We start from the raw sequence: 25,901 nt of genomic DNA on the forward strand, positions 1-25,901 counted from the left end.
CGTTTTGTCGTATTAATTAATTAAACGCTTTTCTTTAGTTCAATCGTTTGGGTCAAATTTTTGGACGTTAATTTGACTGTCCTTTCTTCAACACAAATGACTAAAAATTTGCAGACATATGCATTCGTGGGAACAATACACGAATAGTCAATAAAAATTTTTTTTGTTTATTAATAATTGTTTAAATAAAAAAATGATTTTAACGGAAAATGCTTAAATTTTCTTGTTTTTTACAATGAACAAACTTGCAACTTTTACAGGTTGTAGCTAATTATATGAACTATACCTGCATAATTTTACTTTTTACGTTAATTGTTTACGTTACGCTTCATAAATAAACAATAAATTTTCAAATTTTTTGCCGGTTCCGACTACTTTTCATGTTTGTACATCATATGTTTTATACATATTTTAATAAACATGACGATATAATATTTTAATGTTTGAAAAGTCAGTGTAAGACTAAAAAGTAAAAAATAAAAAAATATGAAAAAATATTTTTAAGAAACGCTTTTCTTTAGTTACTAGTGACTAAAATTAAACATATTATAAAAAATCAACTAAAAGCGAAAAAATAAAAAAAAAATGAAAAAATCTAACACATTCGTTAAAGAAAAGCATGGTGCGAAAAAAGTTTATTCGATGAAGACGCGCCACGTTATTCTTTGACAAATGTGTTTGATTTATTCAATTTTTTTTATTTTTTACTTTTCAGTTGATTTTTTTATAATATGTTTAAATTTAGTAACAGGTAACTAAAGAAAAGCGTCTCTTAAAAATATTTTTTTCATATTTTTTTATTTTTATTTTTATGCATTTTTTTTTAGTTAATTATGGTAGGGGAGCAGAGTATGCTAAATGTGCAGTCACTCGAGCGTTATGGTGATCTATTGGCATGTGCAGAGTAGGTCCTAAAACCAAAAAAATTTAAGTAAAGTTTTCCATTTTAGTGGGGACTTTCAATTTTTAATTAAATTTTCCATTTCCAACCATCGTTTTTTAGATTATAGCGCCATAATTCGAAAAAATGTCTCGAATAAAAGTTACTTATTTTTACGTAAGGAATCCAAATCACCCAAGTCGAGTTTGGTGCTATTTGATAGATTTTTCAAAAATATTAAATAAGTGTATTTTTCAATTTTTCGATCTGATGTTCATTTAGAGCAATATCGCGGGATTAGTATTTAAAATATTAAATTTACCCACCACCCCTCTTCGTGGAAAGTCCTGTTCGGTATCTTTGAAGAGGTTTTTCAAAAATGTTAAGCACGTATTTTTTAGTTTTTTGATTTGTCATTTATTTCGCGAGATATTCGCTTTTTTCTTGTGAAATTTTTGGACTCGCCCATTTCCTCACGCCTCGCTCAAATCATCAGATTTTTGAAAAATACACTGTTTTGAATGTATTTAACTTGCCTTATCTTAATCTGACGATTTCGAGTTTTTCTAAGGATAGATTTTTTTTCGCCCTCCCCCCCTTAACGAACTCCCCTGCATTAAGAGCCAATATATGGTAGAAATATATTTTCAGGGTACAAGGTTTTTACCCCATGTAATAATCTGACGCGCTTGAGTAACTGCAAAAATCCCCGCTTGGGCTTCCCTACCATTATAATATAAAATCAAATCCGTCAAGGTCTATTTTGCGAGGCTACTTCCTTAAGAAAAAAATTCTGATTCGGTTTCTTTGCGGATTCTTAGTCAAAAATGTCCACTTTAAATTTGAAGGATTCCGGGCGAAATTTTTAGGCGGAAATTGTAAACTTTTTTTAGTAAATTTAAAATATTACCTTTTTTGCTCCGTAAAATATTTTTTATATGGTTTTTTGGGTCATTCAAAGTTCTCATTTTCATTTTTCTCAACAGTTAATAGCGTTTGAGTTATAAGCAATTTAAAATCTGAAAAATGCGAAAATACGCATTCTAGATGCAGGGATAGAACACTCATGTAAATTATTATTTTTGAGGTTGCAAGCGAATAAATTGTGGTTTAATTATTCTACTTCAAGATTATGAAGAGTAATCAGGGCTTATATCAGTTAAGATCGTTGTTTTTTAATTGTTAATTATGCGTGTCCACTAGTCATTTAGACCGCCGCCGCCCTTCGCAAAAATTGCCAAACTGAATTTGGGCTAATTAACAAATTCTTCTTTTAATATCAAGTTTTAACGAAAATTTAACAAGTTTGGTGCCCATCTAGAACTTGCGTCGCTTGGCTGGTCCTCCCTCTCTGGTCGTTTCTCCATTACTGAGGATCGTAAATTCTTCCAATATTCCTAATAATGTTTCTCAATTGGTCTCTATTTTCAGCTGCTCTAAGAGCTTCACAGAATGAATTTTCAGCTGAATTATTTATTTGGTCGGACCATCTAGTTGGTGATCGTCCTCTTGATCTTCTCCCCGGAACGTTTGCAGAAACAATTAATCTCTCCAAATTGTCGTCACCTCTGTGATCCGTGTGACAAAAGAATTGCAGAATTTGTTTCAGACATTTTGTGGACAGCCTTTTTTTAATATTGGGTTGGTTTAGAATGGAAACGTTTGTCCTATGAGTTGTCCAAGGTATGCGCAGCATTCTTCTCCAGCACCAAATTTAAAAGGCATCAATTTTTTGGCGCTCGCATGCGCGAAGTGTCTAAGTCTCTGTTCCGTATAGAAATATTGAGAATACAAGGGCATTCACTAGTCTCATCTTGTTATTTTGAGAGATATATTTGTCTTTCCAAACTTTAGTTAGGCGACTCATCGCATTTTTTGTCATACCAATACATTTCCGAACTTTTGCTTCAAGTTACCATCGTTAGCTATACCAGACCTAAGATAGACAACGGTGTTTACTATCTGTTATTCCTGTAACATGTTAGTCAGTTGAATAGTGTCGAATCTGTCGACCACCATTATTTTTGTCTTAGCTTTATTGATTTTCAGACCAACTTTATTGCTTTCGTACCCAACTCTTCGCAGAAGATCAAATATTTCTTGCTCATTTGCTGCTATAAGTGTAGTGTCATCAGCAAATCTTAAATTGGAGATTTTCCTACCAGATACTCTTACTCCACCGACCCATCTTTCTAAAACCATCCTCATGACATGTTCACCATAAATGTTAAATAAGTCAGATGACAACACGCATCTTTGTCTTACACCTTTCTCGGTCTTGAATTGGTTTGAGAACATCTGATCTAGTCGTACTGTCGCTATATTGGACTGGTACAGATTTTAAGTAAGTGTCGCCAGGTGCATTAGTGCGCCCATTTCTATTAAAATTGATCACAGATTTATCCAGCTTACACAATCAAATGCCTTTTGGTAGTCAACGAAGCATATAATCATAGGTACTTGAAATTCTCCAGACTTTTCAATGAGTTGTCTCAGGTTCAGGATTTGTTCCCTTGTACCTTTACCCTTTACAAACCCCGCTTGTTCCTGAGGTATTTGGTAATGTAGATAGGTTTTTAATCAGTTTTTGATGATATGCAACAAGGTTATACTAGCATGTGTTATTAGTGACAGTGTGCGGTAGTTTTCACATCTGGTAGTAGTTCCTTTTTTGTGTAGCGGGATAAAAAATTGAGGTACACCAATCAGATGGCCATTTTCCTGAATTCCAAACAGCGACACAGATAGAATGGATGATATGTATATGTCACCTAGTAACTGTAGTATTTCACATGGTGCCTGGGGATTTATTTCTCTTTAGTTATTTAATTGCATCTTTGACTTCAGATAGTAAGACAGTAGGTTTTCTAGGGTTGTCAGAGGGCCACTGATTTTCTGCTGATACCTCGTTATTTTATATAGCTCGCCACAATAATTTCGCCATGTTTTCAATATTTTGTCAGTATCGGTCTTTAGATTACTTTCCTTATCTATTACAGACTACGTTTGAGGTTTAAATTCTCTGGTAAGGAGTTTGATTTTCTGGAATAAATCTCTCGGTTCATTTCGACAGCCATGTTCCTTTATCCCTCTGCATATTTGAGAGATTTAATCAGCTTTGTCTTTGCGGCACTGTTTTCTGATTTCTCTCGATAGCGCTCTGTATTCATCGTTTGTTCCGTATCTAGATTCATGTTCCTTCCTGCGTTGAATCACAGTCCATGTATTATCGGATATTCATGGCTTACGGCCAGTGGAAACCGCTGCCTCACAGTCTTTTGCAGCCTCGATTACCTTATCTTTGAGATAGATCCATGTGCGCTCTGGGTCACTATCTATTTGGTCTAAAGATAGAGGTTCTTCTAGCTTGTGTTGGAAGTCATTGATTTTTGATGGATTTAGAGACATGACTTTTCTCTGGGGTCTCCTTTTGGGGACCTTAAAACGAAGTCGAACGTTCAATATGAGGAGTTGATGATCGCTTCCACAGTCTGCGCCAGGATGTGTTTTAAAGCTGATAGACGACGACTTCCATCTTGATCTTATTAGGATGTAGTATATTTGCTTCCTTGCTCGTCCAACTGGGCTACGCCATGTGTATAATCTCCGTGGATGATGTTGATATAACGTGTTTGTAATTGTAAGATGTTATTCTACACAGAACTCCACTAGACTGTCGCCATTCTCATTTCTCTGTCCCAGTCCATATTTGCCAGCACTCCCTCAATATTTTCATTAGATGACCCCACTTTGGTGTTACAATCTCTTAAAATTATGATGAGTTCACGATTCGGAATAGCGCGAACAGTTTCTTCTAGACGACCATAGAACCTGTTGACGTCTTCTCCTTGTGCAGCTGTTGTTGGTACATTGGTACTTGGCTGGTACCAGCTATTTAAACAATTCATTTAGTAACACTGTACTATTGATGCTACTTATGCGTCAGCGGTAACTTTATAAGACCTTAGTGACGCTACACGTGCTTCATGGGCACCGAACGTGTTACCAAAAAATTAACTGTATGAGTAGGAAAATAAATGTTTAATAAATACATACCAATAGTTCCTGATAATACAGTCATTACTCACCTGAAACAACAAAATAAAAATTACTATCATTAATACTAGGATAATAATTATCTAAGCCTTAATTATTAAGGCCACATCAGCGTGTCATCAAGATGGAAAATGCGTTCCAAGGTTGCAGCGCTAATTTTTATTTTGAATATTTTTTCGAGTTATTGGGCACACAATACGTAATATAGTAAAGAATATCGATACAGAGCCCAATTTGAAAAAGGTGTTAGTATGTGGAAATTACTATAAAATTAAATAAAATATTATAAAAACGAACCTGTACCGCCATTAAGAAGAATAAGAAAATACACTTTCTTCAAATAAACTTTTTTATCCCTTGCCTATATTTTGTTTTACATTCGAACTACTAAAATCGATCAAATCCATAACAATAAATCGAACTTTACTCACTGATTTGGCAACATTCAGCGCGCCTACGAATATACCGTCGTCGTCATGGCAAAACTCACTAAGACCACTTTTGTCTTAATTGAGTTAAATGTCTTGATCGATTCACAATATCAATTTTCATAGTCTGGCAAAAACAACGAAATCCTAGAAAGTACCTAAAGATGGTTGCCTAAGTCACTGAATATGCATAAGTCCAAAATTACCATTGTGTTTTCAGGCAGAAATCACTAAAAATGCTGGTTTGGTCAGATCTGTTATTTTGGACTTAGTGACTTTTGCCGCGACGACGACGATACTATGTATTATCGCAATAAGACGAAGGCACAGTCTTTGATAATGCCCCGTACAGCCGATGTACTGCTGCCAAAAGTTCACATAACTTTCGAAACACTGTGCGGCTACTATGTCTTGAATTAATATTGAAAACGCGCTGATATAGTCTCTTAATATACAGTACAAACGGTAAAGGGACTCTATTTTCTTCTCAAACCATTGCTAAGATGTAGCATCTATTCAAGAAACTAACCTAAGTCCAAATAAAAATGAGCGAAAGTCATACAACACCGCATCCGAGTAGGACATACAAGGTTAACAAACTGAGACCCAATGAAGAGAGAGCATAAAAAAACTAGGCAATAACGACAATTGTCTTATAAACAAGTGTTCTGGAAAGGCCAGATGGAAGAAGGTCTGTATGACGGCCTAGAAAAAGGTGGAAAGATGCAGTCAAAGAGGATCTAGAGAAAATGTGAGTACGACAATGGGAATTAGTGGCATAGGGCCGACAAACATGGATGGCAATAGTAAACGCGACAAAGACTCGCGAAGAGTTTTAGCGCCATTGATGATGATGATAAGAAACTATACTGTGTATAGAATGTCCCTCCGAGAGTCAAACGTTATTATTAGTTGTCCACTCTACCATCTGGAATGACTTCAAAGTGATTGACAATGTGGTCTTAAAACTGCGATAGATTATAGTAATATGTAGTTAAGCAAGAAATCTTTAATTTATAATCAACTAACAGGTCATTTTATGTATATGTATGCCATCTCCGTCAATGAACTTTAATGTTTGACGCAGTTCCTTCTTCTTCTTCTTCTTCTTCTTCTTCTTTATGCCTATCCGTGACGAATGTTGACGATCATCCTGGCAATATTTATTTATTTATTTATTTAAGAAACAAACAGGCAAAGCCTAATTACATGTTTCTATACATTATTACAACGATTATATTGAAATCAAATAACAAAAAAAAAGAAAAAACGTAAAGAACTTAAATATTATAAATATTATAAGGTGTAAACGTATACATATAAAAAAAAAAACAAAAAAAGAAAAGCGTTTAATAATAAAAAAAAAAGAAAAAAAAAAGTGTATTTATATCAAGAACAGAAATAACCTACGTATACCTATTCGTGCATAGGGAGCTCACCAAGACAGCAAGTATTTACCTACATATTTGGTTGGTTTTTGATGTTTTGTTTTAGAAAGTATATATAGATGTTAACACAAACTTAACCCTTAACTACAGACATCCCAATATTATCACGTAACTACAGACTCCCGGTATTTTTTACCGGTCATTATAAAATAGAGTCAAAATATAAAGTTAATAATAAAAAACAAAAACTTTTTGCATTATGTGTTTTTATGGAGTCTCTAGATATGGGAAAAATGGTAAAATGGGTGATTTTAATAATATAATGACAAGATTTTTGAAGAATAATCTATTAAACCAGAATTTTGGTAACATTTTTGGTCTATTGAAACAAACGGCCATAAATGCTATGGACAAAAATTTAAACTTTTTTTTAACAAATAAACGTAACATAGAATCACAAAGGAAATATAAAATAGCATCCACGAAAATTTTTACATCCATGAAAAAAAATCTGCAAGGGGTAAAATTATAATAAAATTAAATGGCAATTCCATTTTTGCAAAGTGGCCTCAAAATTTTTATCTTCAAATTTAACCTTCATTGAAGGTCCAGGATGTCTTCCACAGTCCATTTCTTTACTTTTTCCCCAAAAACACAAAAAAATAATGTAAACATTTCAGATTTACAAATATAGTACTCATATAAAAATACTCCCTTAACACAGACATCCGGTAATTTTTACCGGTTAAGATTTTTGATGTGTACCAGAAAAGAAAATATTGACAATACACAATACACGCTTTGACTAGCATTGTTATACAAACTGCCCGAGAGGTACAGAGACACATGAACTTGTAAGTTGTGAGGTTACCACGAAATCCACATTTTGGGAATGCCCACCGGTAAAAAATACCGGATGTCTGTAGTTAAGGGTTAAAATAAAATATCCCACATAAGTATGTGATAATATTAAGAGTGAGGTACTAATGTGACAACATTTAATCATTAGTGTATATCCCTTTGATTTCACGCTTAAATTTTGGTAGATTTGTGTCAAATATATTTACAGAAAAAAAGAAGTCATTGTGTATATGACATAGTCGAGTTATCGGTCTATCATCATTTACCAAAAAAGTCTGTTGACGAGGGCGTATACTACGTGGTTTTACATAAAGGTTTATTTGAGACATAAGATAGGAGCTATCGATTAAATAATTCAATATTTTAAAAAGAAACGTAATGGCAAAAACTCTTCTTCTATACTCAAGTTTTATTATACCAAATTCTTTTCTGATAGGATCATATGAAGCATATTCGGGATTGGTTCTGTTTTTTAAAGTACAAATATTTAAAAAATTTGTTTTGGACTACTTCTATAGAACGGTTTAAATTTAGCTGTGTAGGATTCCATATTACATTAGCAAATTCAAGTTTACTACGCACTAGAGAAAAATATAAATATTGTATTATTTCAGTGTTTGTTAATGCATATGTTGTCCTCTTGAAAAAACTTAGTAACTGGTGCGATTTTTTAGCAATATTATTTATGTGCTGATTAAATTTCAAATCATTTTGAAAACAAATGCCGAGGTCACATACAGAAGTCACTCTTTCTAACTGTGAATTTTGCATAAAATATATATATATATATAATGATAAGGGTTTTTATTTGTGTTAAATTTTAATACTTTACATTTTGATAAGTTAAATAACAACTTATTCCGTAAGGACCACTCACAAATATTATCTATATCATTTTGAAGCTCTAAGTAATCATTTATGTTTTCAATTTTACGAAATAGTTTGAAGTCGTCTGCGTATAACAAGCAATCGGATGTTACTTGTGAAGGTAAATCGTTTATAAATATTGAAAAAAGGAGTGGTCCCAAATTAGATCCCTGAGGAACTCCTGATTCACTTAAAAATATGTGTGACAATTCACTTTTATATGATACTAGGTACCTTAGTTCGTAATCTTAGATACGAGATAAAAAAATTTAATAAATGTTCGCTAATTCCATAGTACTTTAGTTTACATAACAAACTGCCGTGACTTACTTTTTCAAAAGCTTTTGTAAAGTCTGTATATATACAATCTACCTGTATTTTATTGTCTATATTCTCCCTTACTTTATTAACGAATGTCAAGAGATTTGTTTCAACTGATCTCCTCTTACAGAAGCCGTGTTGTTCAGCTGAGATCAAATGTTTAAAAGTGTTGTACAACTTATCATGTAAAATGAATTCAAAAATTTTCGCTATACAATTTAGGACCGCAATTGGTCTATAATTTTTGACATATTTTTTATCACCATTTTTAAATATTGGCGCAATCTTGGTTTGTTTAAATTCGTTTGAATAAACACCGGAGCTTAATGATTTATTAAATATTACCATCAATGGGTACATCAAACAATCCCTGTATCCTTTAAAAATATAACAAGGAGTATTGTCAGGGCCAGAAGCCCTTTTCGGTTTCAATTTATAAAACGCTTTTGCTAAATCAGTACATAGTGCTAATCGTCTCAAAATGAATATTATCAAAAAATTGTAGGGGTAATTCACGCATTTTTTCGGTAATTACATCTTTATTATACGAGGAATCATTATCATAGACCGAAGAAAAGTAATCAGCGAACTCGCCTGTTATAATTTTAGGATCGGATACGTCCCTATTCTCAACCTGAAAAGTACCATCGGAATTGCTGGTTTGCCTATTATTTTTTACAAAATTCCAAAAAAGTGTCGGGCTTCGTTTTATATTACCCTGTATATCTCCAAGATAAGCATTATATGCATTTTTAATTTTTAATTTAATTTCCTTTCTTTTTTCACTGTATTTTACCTGAAAATCTTCTGATTGATTCCTTCTGCGCCTATAAAACTCTTTTACTTGTAAATCACTTATAATATCACTATTAAACCAAGGCGGAAATATTTTGCAGTTTTTTGGTTTTGTATTAAATTTTGGTACCGTTATATCTAGAATATTATATAATATTTGATAAAAATACGACACACAATCATTAACATTTTCAAACTGACCTAATAATTCCCAATTAAAGTCCCTTGACAATTCATAAATAAGCTTAAAATTTGCTTTATTGAAATTATATCTACTTTCTAAATTATTACATTTGTTAAAACTACTTTTCTTCATACTAAATTCTATTTTCAATGAAGGATGTCTTATATCTATTTTTACTAATGGTAATATGCTTTCTTCGACCTTGATACAAAAATTACTCATGATCAAATCTAGTGTCCTATTATCAATGTTTACGACATTATTATATGATTTTAAATTATACGACAACATTAAATTTTGAATTATATTTTCTACTTCATTTCGATCATTAAACTGGTAGTTTATACCATTTATTTGTGGTATATTATAATCACCCGCCAATAAAATATATGTACTGTTGTCAACCAACTGATCCACTCGTTCAAATAAATTAGCATACTCGTGGTACACAACTAATTTAGATGCTGGAGGAATATATGTAGAGTTTAATATAGTGGTATTTCCAAACACCTTAACGTTTACAAATAAGGTTTCTAGAGGAGTGTCTACCTGAATTTCCGAAGAACTAAATTTTCTACTTACTGCTATAACAACCCCGCCTCCTCTTGTTTTACTTGTAATTTTTAAATTTCTGTCCTTTCTGTATATAATATAATTTTTATTAAATAACTCTCCATCCTGTATATCATTAGCTAACCATGTCTCTGTTAATATAATAAAATCGTAATCGTAAAATGTAATAATTTATCCTATCTGCAGCAGTGCGGAAAAGCTGCACAGATGTTATGCTAAACCAGGTTCTGAGTTTCTTTAACTAGGATGTTCTTCTTCTTCCTGGAACTCGCTATCCAAATATTTTTTCTTGCAGGATGGCATATAACAGGTGTCTAATCTTTGGGCTCAGTCGGATTTATCGTCTGTTATTGAAACACCAAAGCACTTTGACAATTTATTGATATAGATTGACACTATGGTAAATCAACAACCCCGGTAGAATGTAGATGTACCGATATGTGGCTCGTACGCTAATTAACTTGAGTCTCTTATGATGCTACATATTGACTCGCTGAAGTTACTCGAAGGAATGAAGTTAAAGGCATATCTGGCCTGGTTAAGTTGATTCTAATTAATGAATTTAAATGTACCTATGTTCTCTCTTGCTGGCAACATGAATTGGGTCATAGCCCACACGACCGAAAGAACAAAGGTTTTTACTTAGTCAGCTAAATTAATGTCAATTGCCAAAATATTGTTTATGAATTGCAACAACTAAACAAATGGAATAGCACGCACATGGTTAAGTATAATAACAAATTGGTTCATGTGATATATGGGATGATAAAAATATACTGTTTAATATCGGATATGAATTATGAATATTTGGTATTGAACACAGGGCATATCTGGATTCATTTTGCATTATGTGTCCGAAGTATTTCAACTTTCGAGATTTGATGGTGATCAGTACCTCTAGGTTCTTCTTCATTCTTATGAGGACCTCCTCATATGTGACACGGTTAGTCCACAGGATTTTAAGATTTCTTCGATATAACTTATATCCTTACTTTTATGCCAAGAGAAAGGTTGTGGGGTCTTCTTGAAGAAGACCCCCATCCGGTTTAATGTAGATCTATATTTGATGATATGCACTCTTATCTCTTGGATGTTGGTCTATTCTTCATTTATTAAGGCGGGTTGACATTACTAGTGAATAACGAACGTGGCTCACGCTTACGTATTTTGCCCGTGCTATTGTTAGATATTTTATTATCTATTTTCAAACTCGAGCAGTACATTTGTATTTATGCAATTCATAGATACAAATGTACTGCTCGAGTTTGAAAATAGATAATCAAATATCTAACAATAGCACGGCCAAAATACGTAAGCGTGAGCCACGTTCGTTATTCACTAGTAATGTCAACCCGCCTTTATGGTGCCGAGGTAGTTGACGTGCGTCACTCTTTCTACAGAGGTTTCGTTGTTATTCTCCTTTTCATCAACATTTTTCAGTGCGTCACAAATTATAGAAAAAAAGGTAAGTCCGTGATAATACATATTTATGACATTTATTCTAACGTGACATTTTAGTTAAATCTGACAGTTGTCAAATTTTATTTTCAATTTGGAATAAAACCAAATCAATTGTGTCTATTGCATTTATAAAATGGTATTTTCTTTCATTTGTATAGTCTTATAAATAATTGTACAGATTATATTGATAATATTATTATTTTATTTAATAAATAATTCTTTTTTGATTATGGCGCCATCTATTGACAACTAGAATAATCACCGAACTAGAATAATTACCGAAGTATTCCCAGACGTGCCTTTTTTTCTGTCACATACAATTTAATGCGTTAGAGAGAAATCGAAAAACTGTGACGCACTGAAAGATGATCATGAGAAAAAGAATATAGAGTTGACCATTTGTGATTTTTTTCAGCTAAATCTCCTCTTAATAAAGGGAAATATAAAAACAAAAGAGGCATCATTTAAACTACTGAAAACAGGTGCATTGTTTTTAAAAGAAAGACTCTCCTAGTATATTGTAACATAAAAATAAAACAAATTCGCTCACTGAGTTCTATAGTGGCACAACCGCAAAAACGAATTCCTGAGATAATTGACCATGAAGTTTCATGACATCATAAAATACCATTCAAAATTACAATTTATGGATAAGACGTCGACATAAGAAACCAAATACTTGTCAATGAATGGTTAGATATGTATTACATTTTTTTCCATTGTATGAATTTCGAGAACTCTGATATAAAAATATGCCAGTATTGAATTCAAGTTTTATAGTGCTTTGGCAAAGATGGTTGGTCGTAAGTGGTGGCATAAAGAATTCATAACATAAACTTTTTTATTTTTTAATTTTTTAATCACGTTTTTATTGGCACTAAAGATATATAGACCGGACAGTATCGTCGCCCCCGCTAGCGAAATTATTCCGATTCGATTTTTTTGCACAAACTTACTCAAAAAGAGGTCCTTATAACATATCCACAGGGTGCCGGGCGGTGCCGTGGTCGAAAAATTGTTTAAACAATTTTTTTTAAACAAATTCACAAAAATAATTTTTTCGTTTCGAACAAAATTTATTTAGATAAATTGGCTTATTCTGAGCAAAAAAAGGTATCTTTTCATTTTTTTCTAAAATTGATTGGTGTCGAGTTATATGCGATTAAATATTTGAAAAATGCGAAAATGGCCATAATAACTCGATTAAACATTATTATTATGAAATTCAAAAAGTCACCAAATCAAGGTTCAAATCCATTCAAGGTCCTGAAGAGATTTTTGTGATTATTTTATTAGAAAGCTGTTAGTTTTAATTATTAACAATTAGCGCTATAGTCCAGGATTTATCGTCGCCCCCGTTAGTGAAATTATTCCGATTCCATTTTTTTGCAGAAACTTACTCAAAACGAGGTCCTTATAACATATCCACAGGGTGTCGGGCGGTGACGTGGTCGAAAAATTGTTTAAACAATTTTTTTTAACTAATTCACAAAAATATTTTTTTCACTTCGAACAAATTTTTTTTAGATAATATGGGACATTCTGAGCAAAAAATATCTCTTGTGATTTTTTTCTAAAATTGATTGGTGTCGAATTATACGCGATTTATAATATGAAAAATGCGAAAATGGCCATATAACTCGACAACAATCAATTTTAGAGCAAAATCACAAGAGACCTTTTTTGCTCAGAATAACCCAAATTATCTAAAAAAAAAACGTTGGCAATAAAAAAATACTTTTGTGAATTTGTTTAAAAAAAAATTTTAAACAATTTTTTGACCACGGCACCGCCCGGCACCCTGTGGATATTTTATAAGGACCTTGTTTTGAGTAAGTTTCTGCAAAAAAATGGAATCGGAATAATTTCACTAACAGGGGCGACGGATACATCCTGGACTATAGCGCTAATTGTTAATAATTAAAAATAACAACTTTGTAATAAAATAATCACAAAGATCTGTTCAGGACATTGAAGAAGAGGTTTGAAACTTGTGGTCACTTTTTGAATTTTATAATAATAATATTTACTCGAGTTATTAAGCCTTGAAAATGTCGATTTTCGCATTTTTCAAATTTTTAATCGCATATAACTCGACAACAATCAATTTTAGAAAAAAATGACAAGAGACCTTTTTTGCTCAGAATAAGCCAATTTATCTAAAAAAAATTTGTTCGAAATAAAAAAATTATTTTTGTGAATTTGTTTAAAAAAATTTATTTAAACAATTTTTCGACCACGGCACCGGCCGGCACCCTGTGGATATGTTATAAGGACCTCTTTTTGAGTAAGTTTGTGCAAAAAAATCGAATCGGAATAATTTTGCTAGCAGGGGCGACGATACTGCCCGGTCTATTACTATATGAACACAACAATATTTTTCTTACTAATAACTGAAAAAGAATTTTAAAATGATTATCAGTTATAGAAAAACCTTGTTTATAGAAACAAGAATGAAAACGTGGAATGTAAGTTGACTGTGACTTTTATTAATTGCAAAGGATCAAATAAGATATATTAGATCTTCATACTTTTTTTCTGGAAATTGTAATTTTATTGTGATAGATCCTATTAATTTCAATGTCATTTATTTGAATATGTTGACCATTTTAAAATAAAATTTGTTAAACGAAGTTTTATACAGGACAATGCTATGATTATCCTTTTCGACTTTCAGTATTGAAACATCACTTAACAGAGACTTCTCCTAAAAGACCTAAAGTACTACATAAAGTCGAAGTGAAAAAAACTTTTCACACCCTTACTTTTGTACCTTGTTTAACAAAATAAAAAGCATTGTTATTGGTTCTTCCACCACTCTTTGCTACATTAACCTATTCCATCAATGCCATTATAATGTAGTTTAGCTGCTTGGAAATGTCTCCCAAATCCCAGTATAACTTAAAAACGCTCGTCTCTCTTCTTCTGTGCATTTCCGGTACATGTTTGCCTGCATTTTGTGATGGCACACGGATCTTTAACTGATCTGGCTGGAACGTCTATCTTCTTGTTGTACATTTGATAAGATTGTCCAGAGGACAATTGCCCCCTGTTCGGAGGCGTTTAATTCGGTTTTTTATCCACTTCTTACATTCTTCTTCTTCTTACATTCTAAGTGAAATATAAGAAAAAGTAAACCTATACTGACATAACTTTGTTATTTCATGGCATAAAGTGAAGTATTTGAATTAAAGTAAATTCTATACCGACACAACCTTATATTTTGGTGACACATAGTATGTTTTTGCCAAATAATTCATTCCGTACTGGCACAACTTTTAATGTGCCGGTATTGACTAAAAAATAAGATATTTTTATTAAGGGGTTATAAAAATTATAAAGGGGCATAACATTAGTTTTATTAAAATGTGCCGATATTCCACGTAGAAGCAACACAAACACACCTAAAGTAAACAGCATATTAAATATTATGTGACGGTATAGTGCTGCCGCTCGAGCGAAATGGAGGGAAATATGCGCGTAGTACAACTCTATCTAGGGGATTCTATGCAAGCTACCTTTATGCCGGTTTAGTTCAATAATAAAGTGAAATCTCGTGATTTTTAAGTAGTTGTTATCACAAAACACCATTTTCTGAAAATGTGCCAGTATAGAACTCAGTGAGAGAAATTATTTTTGCACGTGTTGGTGTTCTAATAATGGTTTGCTGGTAGTGGGAATATTAACTTTTTCAAAACATATGGATATTGATGATGAAGCAATGATTTTACTCTCCGCCAAGTACGTAGGCTTTAGTTTAAAAAAATAAACAAGGTCAACGTGTTAAAAACACCGCTTACATCTTATGGAAAATAATATGTCACTCAAATACAATAACATTTACATGAATAGATTCGTCTCGTAATTACAATTATTTCATATCATTACGCCAGCTCTGAATTTTAATTATAAAGGTGGTAAATTGTAATTAAAATTTATGGAAATCACATTTTTGAATGCTATAAAACTGTCATTCATAAAGACTGTTAGTCTAGTCGCAATTAAAAACAGCTTAACCCAGCGTGAGCTAAGCCGATTAGACAAATTTTATACCTTGGTACCACTTACAAAGGATATAGCGGGATAAGATGGCAAAATCTGCACTCGGCTGGATTCTTACTTGGTAATGGGCAATCGAAAGTACATATTTAAAAACGGCCCTAACAAAATTTTTTGCTCCCCATGTGACCCCAGGTGTCCCCTATCGTCAAAAAGGTGTTTTTTTGAAACACATCTTTTTGAGCTATTGTTGCTTTAAAAAATGTGAAAAAATTTGTGAATATATATTGTTTTGCGCTAAAACGTACTGATTTTTTTCAGATTTCTTGGATCAAAATTGAGCTAAGAAAAGAATTTTTAATTTGTCAGAAATTTTTTAAGTTATGTAGGTAATTTTTGGCTAGCTGAGAAATAATTATTTTTATTGTATTTTTTCCATTCTTTTAAATGGCTAAGGTAGATTTGCCAATTTCTCGCCGGAAATTCCTCGAAATTCGAAAAACCTATTTTTTTTTTGGTGTTCTCTCTCATATTTTCAGCGTTTACTGAGCCATCCTTTGCTTTAAAAAATCTGAAAAAATAATGAACATACAATGTTATGCCATACTGATTTTTTCAGATTTTTTAAACTAAAATTGAGACAAGGAAAATTATTTGAATTGAAAAAAAAAATTTTGTTATGTAAGTCATTTTTGGCAAACTTCGAAATAATTACATTTTCGTGTATTTTTTTCCATTCTTTTGAATGGCTGGATTAGATTTGCCTGAACTGATCGCCTGAACTTCCTCACAATTCGATAAATAAAACCCTTTTTTAATGTTTCCACCTCCCCCAAAAAGGGTTTTTTCGAATTTTGAGGAATTTTGAGAAAATGGCAAATCTGTCCCAGCCATTCAAAGGAATGGAAAAATATATACTAAAAATTATTATTTCGTAGCTAGCCAAAAATTACCTACATAACCTAAAATTTTTTGAAAAATTCAAAAATTTTTCCTGAACTCAATTTTGATCCAACAAATCTGAAAAAAATCAGTATCTTTTTGGGCATAACAGCAACGGATCGCTCAAATTTTTTTTTTTTTTCGAAATAACACTTTTTTGCGATAGGGGACACTTGGATCCACATAGGATGCTAAAAATTTAGTTAGGGGGTTTTTAAATATGTACTTTCGATTGCCAAATCCCAAGTAAAAATCCAGCCCAGTGCAGATTTTACCATCTATTCCCGCTATAACCTTTTACCTACTTCATTAACTATAAGATACGAGTAAGTCTTTGCCTTAATACCTGCAGGAAGATTTATAAACTGGCGATTTACAAAATATCTTTTCTCTCTCTAGCTTACGTATATACCCATTTGATTTTATATTTATTTAGATCAATTTACGCCGTTATTAATCACAGTGCAGAGTTGACGCAATGCTATGAAATGATTGTAATCTCGAGATCATTCTATTCATGTAAATTTTATTGAATTTGAGTAAAATTACATTTTCCATTAGATGCGTCCGGTGTCCTTTACTGCCGTGCTAGGCCCAAAGGCGGTAACTAACATTTCACAAAATGGTGGCAAAATTGAGTGCTAAAATTTTGGCCCGTAAGGGATTTATGGACTAGCTAATAGTTTTTATGCATGGATATATGCCCCAGTTTATTACGGGAACCATTAATTATATTTTAAAACAAAGTTTTATATAAAAAGAGGTAGATACCGCTAAAACGTTTTATCAAAACTTACTATAAAACTAAGCCTATTAGCGGTATGTGGTTTACAGTTGTGATTGATATGAAATAAAAAGCTTTTCTGTGTATTACAGTTTATTAAATTGAAAGAATTAAAGTACTATTAAATGATATTATTTTGTTGAGCTACAATATGACAACAACAAATTGACAATATTTAGTTGTAGTTATATCTGTTTCTTTCAAGAATCAATAAATACATATTGGTTCATTAATATTAATGTTATATTTGTGATTCAATATAGACAATTTAATAGACCACCAAACAACATAATTTGTGTCTGGTACATATACAAAACCTATTTAGTATTACAATACAATGGTATTACCTCATAATTAACATTTTTTATAAAATCTTTTATAGTGCGTCTAATAATTTGGGCAGAACTGTACTTATACTAAACAGAATTCGTTCAGATTGTTATAGATGTTTAAACATCTGCTGAAGCGTTTTAAAGAATTATTCAACTGTGAATGTGATTGTAAACCATACTTTTGACTTTCTCAGCTATTTTTATTTTGTTTCTTAGCGACAAAGGTTTGCTATTTTACGACAGGCCTGAGTTATTATAGAGTTTCAAGATTTTTATGATCGCCGACACCTGCCCTAATATTATTATGTATTGTTATATTATTGGTTATTTCACAATATTATATTTGGGAAAATACCATAATTTACAGTAATTAGGGCAAATTTTAACATTTTATTAGTTGTAATGTACAAACCAGTTATATGTTATGATTAAAATATTATGACCATTGTCTTTTAAACCGAAAAATACCTAATTATGGGATATATATATATAAGATTTTTAAAATATGCAAACAAATTTTTGGATTATTATCCAGGTACCTGACGCATTCTTAGAAAATTTATAAAGGAATTAAACCAGCATTTTTGTATAAAACTTACGTAAAGCATTCTCAAAAGATTAAATAAAGATATCCCAAATCTACAATCCCGTATCTATAATAGCATTGTAGAACTAGACTACTAGACATTATCTAGTTAAACAATGATATTAGCTTGTATTTAAACAAAAAAAAAATGCAATCAATGGGACTGCTAATTCTAATCCCATGTACGACCAACAAAGGGTTTAAACATACAGAAAACTGAAACAAACCTTGAAACAAAGTATAAAACAAACCTTGCGCCTGTATAGGCTGAACATAGTTTTTTTTTCACCTCTTGTAATTGCTTTACAATAAATTTTTCTCTTTCTACAATATTGTCTTCAGTGGTATCACCTCGTGGTTCACTACTCTTACTCGACTCTACTTGATTTTCTAAAAAAACATAATACCTATTTTAAGTCTCTTTTTCTAAAAATGTTTGTGGACAGCGTGTGGATATATTATTAAGTTTTTAAAACCTAATTAAAAAAAAAGTCATATTTTTTAAATATGAAAATCTCTTACTGCCTAATTCAAGATATAAAAAATCATCCACTTGGGGCAGATTCATATTGTTTAGGACAACATAATTTGGTTAATTCTTGAAATATTAAAAACAAAAATGAAAATACATTTCCATAGATATAATAAACTCGAAAATCTCTTACCATCCTCGCTAATTATTTCTTTTACTAACTATCTAATGCCATCCCCTCTTTGTAAACACACACACATAACTCTTTTAACTAACACAATAATTTATTTTAAAGTTAGGCCGAATTTACTTTGTAATACTAAGGCGATTTGGCGGTTTCTAAATGTAGGCGTAGCATTCTTGAAAGTAGATTAGCGGTAAGTGCAATATGCTAAGGTATATGGACGGCAACTGTAGCAGATACCGTCAAAACGCCATAGTATTTAACATTTGCCGCCAAATGGCTTAGTATTTTAACTGAAAAGTGTAGATACCGCTAACAAAATTGCAATTTTATTTAAAATATAATGCTTCTACAACTCCAAAAACTTTATAAATATATACTAAATACCCTATTGTACCTAAAAATACAAAATCTCATTTTCGATAAAAAATCAGTTCCCGCCTTTGGGCTTAGCACGGCAGTTTACGTCTGTATCTGATAAGTTTTAACCCGGTGTATATAGACATTTGAAATAACAAAAATTGCCGGAGAGCCAAATTTTGGTGGAGAGCTAGGGTATACCATAACAAATAAAGTTTAAAAAGTCCCCATCGATCCCATGTGTGCGTCAAAAGTTATTCGGGGTCAAAGGTCAAAATTTGAGATTTTTTGGATTTTTTTCGAAAACGGTAAGTTTTATCAAAAAAAAAACCTTAAACCAAAGTTGTAGATCTTAAAATTCTCTACAAAAATAGTCCTTCCTATTTTTTTCCTAAGAGTTGCCATTCCTGAGATATCGCGATTCAAAGAGTCACATTATACATGATATGCACACGTTTCCACACCACCTGTGAGGTAGTGTACTCGGCGCGTTTTTTTTTACCGTGCTTTCCCCTGTAGGTCTACTCAACTAACTGTTTTGACAATTTTAGGATAATTTAAGGAAATAATACGGGTCAAGTTCTAGATATTACCTTATTATTGATATTGATTATTGATATTGCTATTGATTATTAGGTTAACTATTGTTTTGATTTCTTTAGATATTTTAATCAGATTCATATTCTTGAAAGTCTACTTCAACAGTCAAGTCTTCTTCGATTTCATCTTCTTCCTCGTCCTCTTGCTGGATGTTCAAAAATTGTTCAAATGTGACTGAGTCATTGGTCTCTTCATTAAAATCACAGGAGTTAAGGAGTTTTTCTGGAGCAGGTGGGAGTAAGGTTTTAATCGGTTCCAGAGTATTATCTATTAATTTCCAACCCCAGTCTTCTGGATTCAGTTCATTGCCTAGCCATGTTTGAACTTGATAATATACTCGATACAAATGTTGAAAAGCAGATGCTGATGTTGGAGGAAGACATGATAGTTGTACTTGTTTCTTGTTTCGCGTATTTTTTACAAAAGTTAAGTATCGGTATTTATCAAGACAAATAATTTTTTTTGGAGCTCCATACACCGCAAGGAGAAAGCGAATTCTTTCCGTAATTATTGTTTGCGGTGTAGAATCAAGTTCTGTAAAAACTTTACAGCAGTCAGTCAAATCTTTTTTTTCGAATAATTTAAGTACTGACGTTTTGTCCCTTCTGTACATTGCGGCCGTAGTGTCGCAGCCGGTTATCGTATGTAAAAATAAAATGTACTTTTGGCATTTGGGATAAGCCGATAAACTATTCGAAGAATATATCTCTGTTCGCTGTTGAGCCCTTCCAGGTTTCAGAAAATAAATAACTTTATCTACTGGAGTACTTGCAGTAATCAGTACCAACAAATCAACATCTTCACCAACTACAATTGTTGTGTTTGTTGCCTTAAATTTTTCAATTGCTGTCTCAATTATAAGGACATCTGCGTCATTTTTAGCTTGTTTCACTTCAATATTCGCAGCTGTTAATTTATCAGTTAACATGGAAATGAAACGAGATTTATTATTAATGTTGGCAAAAAATTGTTGTTGATTCGCTAAAACTGTTATATTTTCATCAAAGATAATCTCAAGAAACAAGTACAACTATCATGTCTTCCTCCAATATCAGCATATGCTTTTCAACATTTGTATCGAGTATATTATCAAGTTCAAACATGGCTAGGCAATGAACTGAATCCAGAAGACTGGGGTTGGAAATTAATAGATAATACTCTGGAACCGATTAAAACCTTACTCCCACCTGCTCCAAAAAAACTCCTTAACACTATTTTTTGCAATTGCAAAAAAGGTTGTAGTGCCAAATGTGGATGTAAAAAAGTCGGGTTGCTGTGTTCTCTAGTGTGTACCAACTGCCAAGGTCAGTCTTGCTCAAATGTCCAGTTTAGTACAAGAGAGGAAGACTCCTGTGATTTTAATGAGGAGACCAATGACTCAGTCACATTTTAACAATTTTTGAACATCCAACAAGAGGAAGAGGAAGAAGATGAAATCGAAGAAGACTTGACTGTTGAAGTAGACTTTCAAGAATATGAATCTGATTAAAATATCTAAAGAAATCAAAACAATAGTTAACCTAATAATCAATAGCAATATCAATAATCAATATCAATAATAAGGTAATATCTAGAACTTGACCCGTATTATTTCCTTAAATTATCCTAAGATTGTCAAAACAGTAAGTGGAGTAGGCCTACAGGGGAAACCATGGTAAAAAAAACGCGCCCAGTACACTACCTCACAGGTGGTGTGGAAACGTGTGCATATCATGTATAATGTGACTCTTTGAATCGCGATATCTCAGGAATGGCAACTCTTAGGAAAAAAATTGTAAGGACTATTTTTGTAGAGAATTTTAAGATCTACAACTTTGGTTTAAGGTATTTTTTTGATAAAACTTACCGTTTTCGAAAAAATCCAAAAAATCTCAAATTTTGACCTTTGACCCCGAATAACTTTTGACGCACACATGGGATCGATGGGGACTTTTTAAACTTTATTTGTTATGGTATACCCTAGCTCTCCACCAAAATTTGGCTCTCCGGCAATTTTTGTTATTTGCCAAGCATTTTGATGTCTAAGTTGACCGGATTATTTCCATAAAAGTAAAAAAAAAATATTGTATCCAATATTGTATTATCTGTCTGTATTATTATTGTAGAACCTAAGAACAATAATACTAGATATTTTTCAGTGTACAATAAAATGAAATTGTCGTAAGAAAACAATGAACCATACAGACAAAACTGAGTAATTTAATATAACGATACGAACATGACGCGCCATATTTTTTGCCATTCCAATACAGTTCCATTATTTTTCTGTCTACTCATGAGAAATATAACAGTTGCAGCTATCTTTTCCAGGATGTTTTATCACTTCTAGCTCTCCGGGGGTTTGTTCAGGTGAAAATAAATTTGAAAACACATGAAAACAACACATTCCATTACTTTTGACGCACAAAAATTTATTAAATGACATAAAAATAAGTCTCGACGGATGCAGAAACAGGGGACGGGGATAAAACGTCTTATTCCGTACTTTGGGCCGATTCGTTGTGTATTTAACATGACAAGGAAACAAAAGAAGATCCACTTGGGGTTTGAGTTCATTTAGTAGAAATATGCGATATGAATTTTTTTACAAAAATTATCATACCGTTTACTGGAAAATCTTAAAATAGAAATCTAATCGTATAAAAGCGACAAGTTACGCAGGCTGTCTCGAACATTTGTTGATATATAAACATTAAATTTAATGACGTCTAATAAACGTAATTTTATTATGTTATATCTTTTTTATAACAGCTCCAGAATGACAACTGACTGACTGAAAATCCAAGGAAGATTTAAAAGGTGAGAAGTTGTGATGAAATTGTATAGAAAATACTAAAAACAAGTTATGGTAGTGGAATCCAAGCGGGGATTTTTGCAGTTACTCGAGCGCGTCCGATAATTTATGGGGAGAAACCTGGTACCCTGCAGATGTACATCTACCATATATTGGCTCTTAACACAGGGAAGTTCGTTAAGGGCGGCCCGAAAAAATAATCTATCCTTAAAAATATTCGAAATTGTCAGATTAAGATAAGGTAAGTACAAGAGTGTATAGGAGAAAATCTGACGATTTTAGCGGGTCGTAAGGAAATGGATGAGTCAAAAATTTCACAAAAAAAACGAATATTTCACGTAATGAACGTCATATCGAAAAACGAAAAAATAAGTCTTCAATATTTTTCAAAAATCTATCGATTGGTACTAAACATGACCCCCACGGAGAGAGGTGTGGGGGGTAGATTTAAAATTTTAAATACGAACCCCGCGATATTTCGGAAAATGAACATCAGATCGAAAAACTGCAAACACTTTCAAAATGTTTTTGAAAAATCTATCGAATGGTACCAAACACGACCCCCCACGAAGGTGGGGTGGGGGTTACTTTAAAATCTTAAGAGGGACCCTTACATTTTTATTGCAGTTTTGGATTCTTCACGTAAAAATAAGCAACTTTTATTCAAGATACTTTTTCGAATTATGGATAGATGGCGCTATAATCGGAAAAAACGATTGTTGAAAATGGAAAATTAAGTTAAAAAATGGAAAGTCCCCACTAAAATGGAAAATTTTAATTAACTTTTTTCTGATTTTAGTACCTAATAATCACAACCCAATAGGTCCCCAGAACGCTTGAGTGACTGCAAATTTAGCATACTTTGCTCCCTTACCATTAGTGACGTCACTGAAAACTGCAGCTATCTTCGCAAGTATTTATTTTTTACGTTGGTCGCGGATGATTTCAAATCCCTACCAGTGCGAAAATGTTTTTATTTTCTAAATCCTTAGCTTTTTATCTTTTGTTATTTTAAATCTAATAAATGATGAAAAAATCGATTAAATTAAAACTAAATAAGTAACTAGTGTATAAATACCTTCCACATTAACTTTATATTTAAAAAAGCCTGTAATTTTAAAGAGAATACTTCTAATTTAATACTAAAGATAATACTGCCGTGATAAGGTAAAAAGCAGTAAGTGCCAAAATATTGGTTTTGAGTTATTTGAAATCTAAGATTTTTTCTTTCAGACAATTTATTATTCCTTTAATTTTAAGCAGAAAATCGTTACAAAACATTAAAAAATATGTCTTAATTTTTGACAGAACAAACAATTGTGTTACTTGGTTTTTGGCTGAAAATTCAGCAGTTACTGCTTTTTGCCCTATTCATAAAGTTGTTTTCTTAAGCAGAAATGTAGAATTGTCAGTTGTAAGTAAATATCGGTTTCAGAAATAAAACAAAAATGCAGAATAAAGCGGTAGTGTAATCAAATAAAAAATCAAATGTAATTCCCATTAGAAAAAGAAAAAAGTCATAATTAATTACATAATATTGAAAAAACTATTCGAAATTTATTAAGTCTTCTACGTTATCTTTTAACGAAAGCCAAAAATGCCGTCTGTTTTCAGGTATGAGAGGGCACAGTTGCGAAATTATATCTTGTTTCTTTTGCTTAGGGACACCTCTAAAATTATCGCGTAATTCACTAGGAAGTTCTAGTTTAAAATTTGCTTTAAGAAAATTATATTCTTTGAAATTTTCGTCGTTAATATTATTTTTATAAAAAGTAATCGACTGCCTCGTCTGAACTGTACCAGTTAAACATATATATCGCAAAGCAAAGGTCTATCCGTTTTTTTTATTTGGCTTTTGAATCTCCGGATTGCCAATTTAAATCATCTTCGTTTTTTAAACAAATTACGTTCATTTCTTTTTTTTTTCATTTGAATTTTCTAGAGCCTTGATAAAATCGTTGAAGTCGTAAATATTTCCTTCGATTGTGATCTTTATGCTCTTTTCCACACCGGCACCGTGATGAACAGAATCCGCACTCACGAATTTGTGGCCAGTCCCAAAATATTTAAGGGTAATTTCAGAGGTGGCAATCATTTTTTAATTTACCATTGGGACAAAAATGGTAAATAAGCACCAATTTTTATTTTGGGCTGAGCAATTGTCTGTAAAATACAATACTTTAACTCTCTTTCTTCAACTAAAGCTCTACAATATGAAGATGTAATTTCTTCTGCCTTTCTTTCAGCCACTCCTTCATGCCACAAAACTGATATGTTTGTTTAGTCCTTCTACTCCTATTGTTTGCCATTGATGCAAAGGTTAGATGAAAAGCCACAAGTCATCTTGTAAAAAATGTCTTTTGGCTTCCGGGAATCCTTAGTAGCATTATAACTTTCTGTAAGTCTACACTCCTTACTACTTCGGTTTCCAATTTTTCCTGTGCTACATCCTGTCTCTATTCAAATCTTCCTTTTTTGGCATTTTCAGAGTGCTGTAGCCATTTAAAGCAAGATGTACAAGTTGCTTCAAACTTAATGCTTACAGACCCAAGAGAGATTATTCTCGTTTATTTATAACAAAAAAGCGTTAATTTTAAAAACATCAATATACCTACCATCTTGAGCTGATGCTTGTGTTATTAAGGACACTATATATTTACCCCGTGAGGTGAACATTTATTTGAATATTTTGGTGCACTCCACAAAATGCAATACCTTACATACACTTCAAAAAGTAGACGAAATAAATCTATGTACGAGCAGGAACTGCAAATTACACTTTCTGCGCGATGCCATGTGCTTATTTTAACGGATGTTAAATCAGGTGATCTTTACGCAAATGGTAGTATCTGAGAAGATACTGCCTTATGCCAAGATATAATACAGACTTTGAATACAAACGTGAAGGAAAATAGCAGTAACTACTTTACTAAGTAGTATTGTGTTTTAATTTGTCAATCAAAGATAGAATAACAATTCTAATTTTTTTAATATAACGCGGGCACATAAATTTTATCCACCCTGTACTTTGATT

General features: G+C 32.2%; 1 protein-coding gene across 1 annotated transcript in view; it reads right to left on the reverse strand.

Moving 5' to 3' along the window:
• The window catches only part of LOC126888662 (uncharacterized), a 102,171-nt gene that overhangs the window by 68,458 nt on the left and 7,812 nt on the right, over positions 1-25,901 (reverse strand). The window contains exon 2 of the mRNA XM_050657024.1: positions 9,598-9,734. Coding sequence (XP_050512981.1) covers positions 9,598-9,734 — 137 coding nt within the window. The remainder of the gene's footprint in view (positions 1-9,597; positions 9,735-25,901) is intronic.

This window comes from Diabrotica virgifera, chromosome 7, assembly GCF_917563875.1.
Source record: "Diabrotica virgifera virgifera chromosome 7, PGI_DIABVI_V3a".
NCBI lineage: Eukaryota > Metazoa > Arthropoda > Insecta > Coleoptera > Chrysomelidae > Diabrotica > Diabrotica virgifera.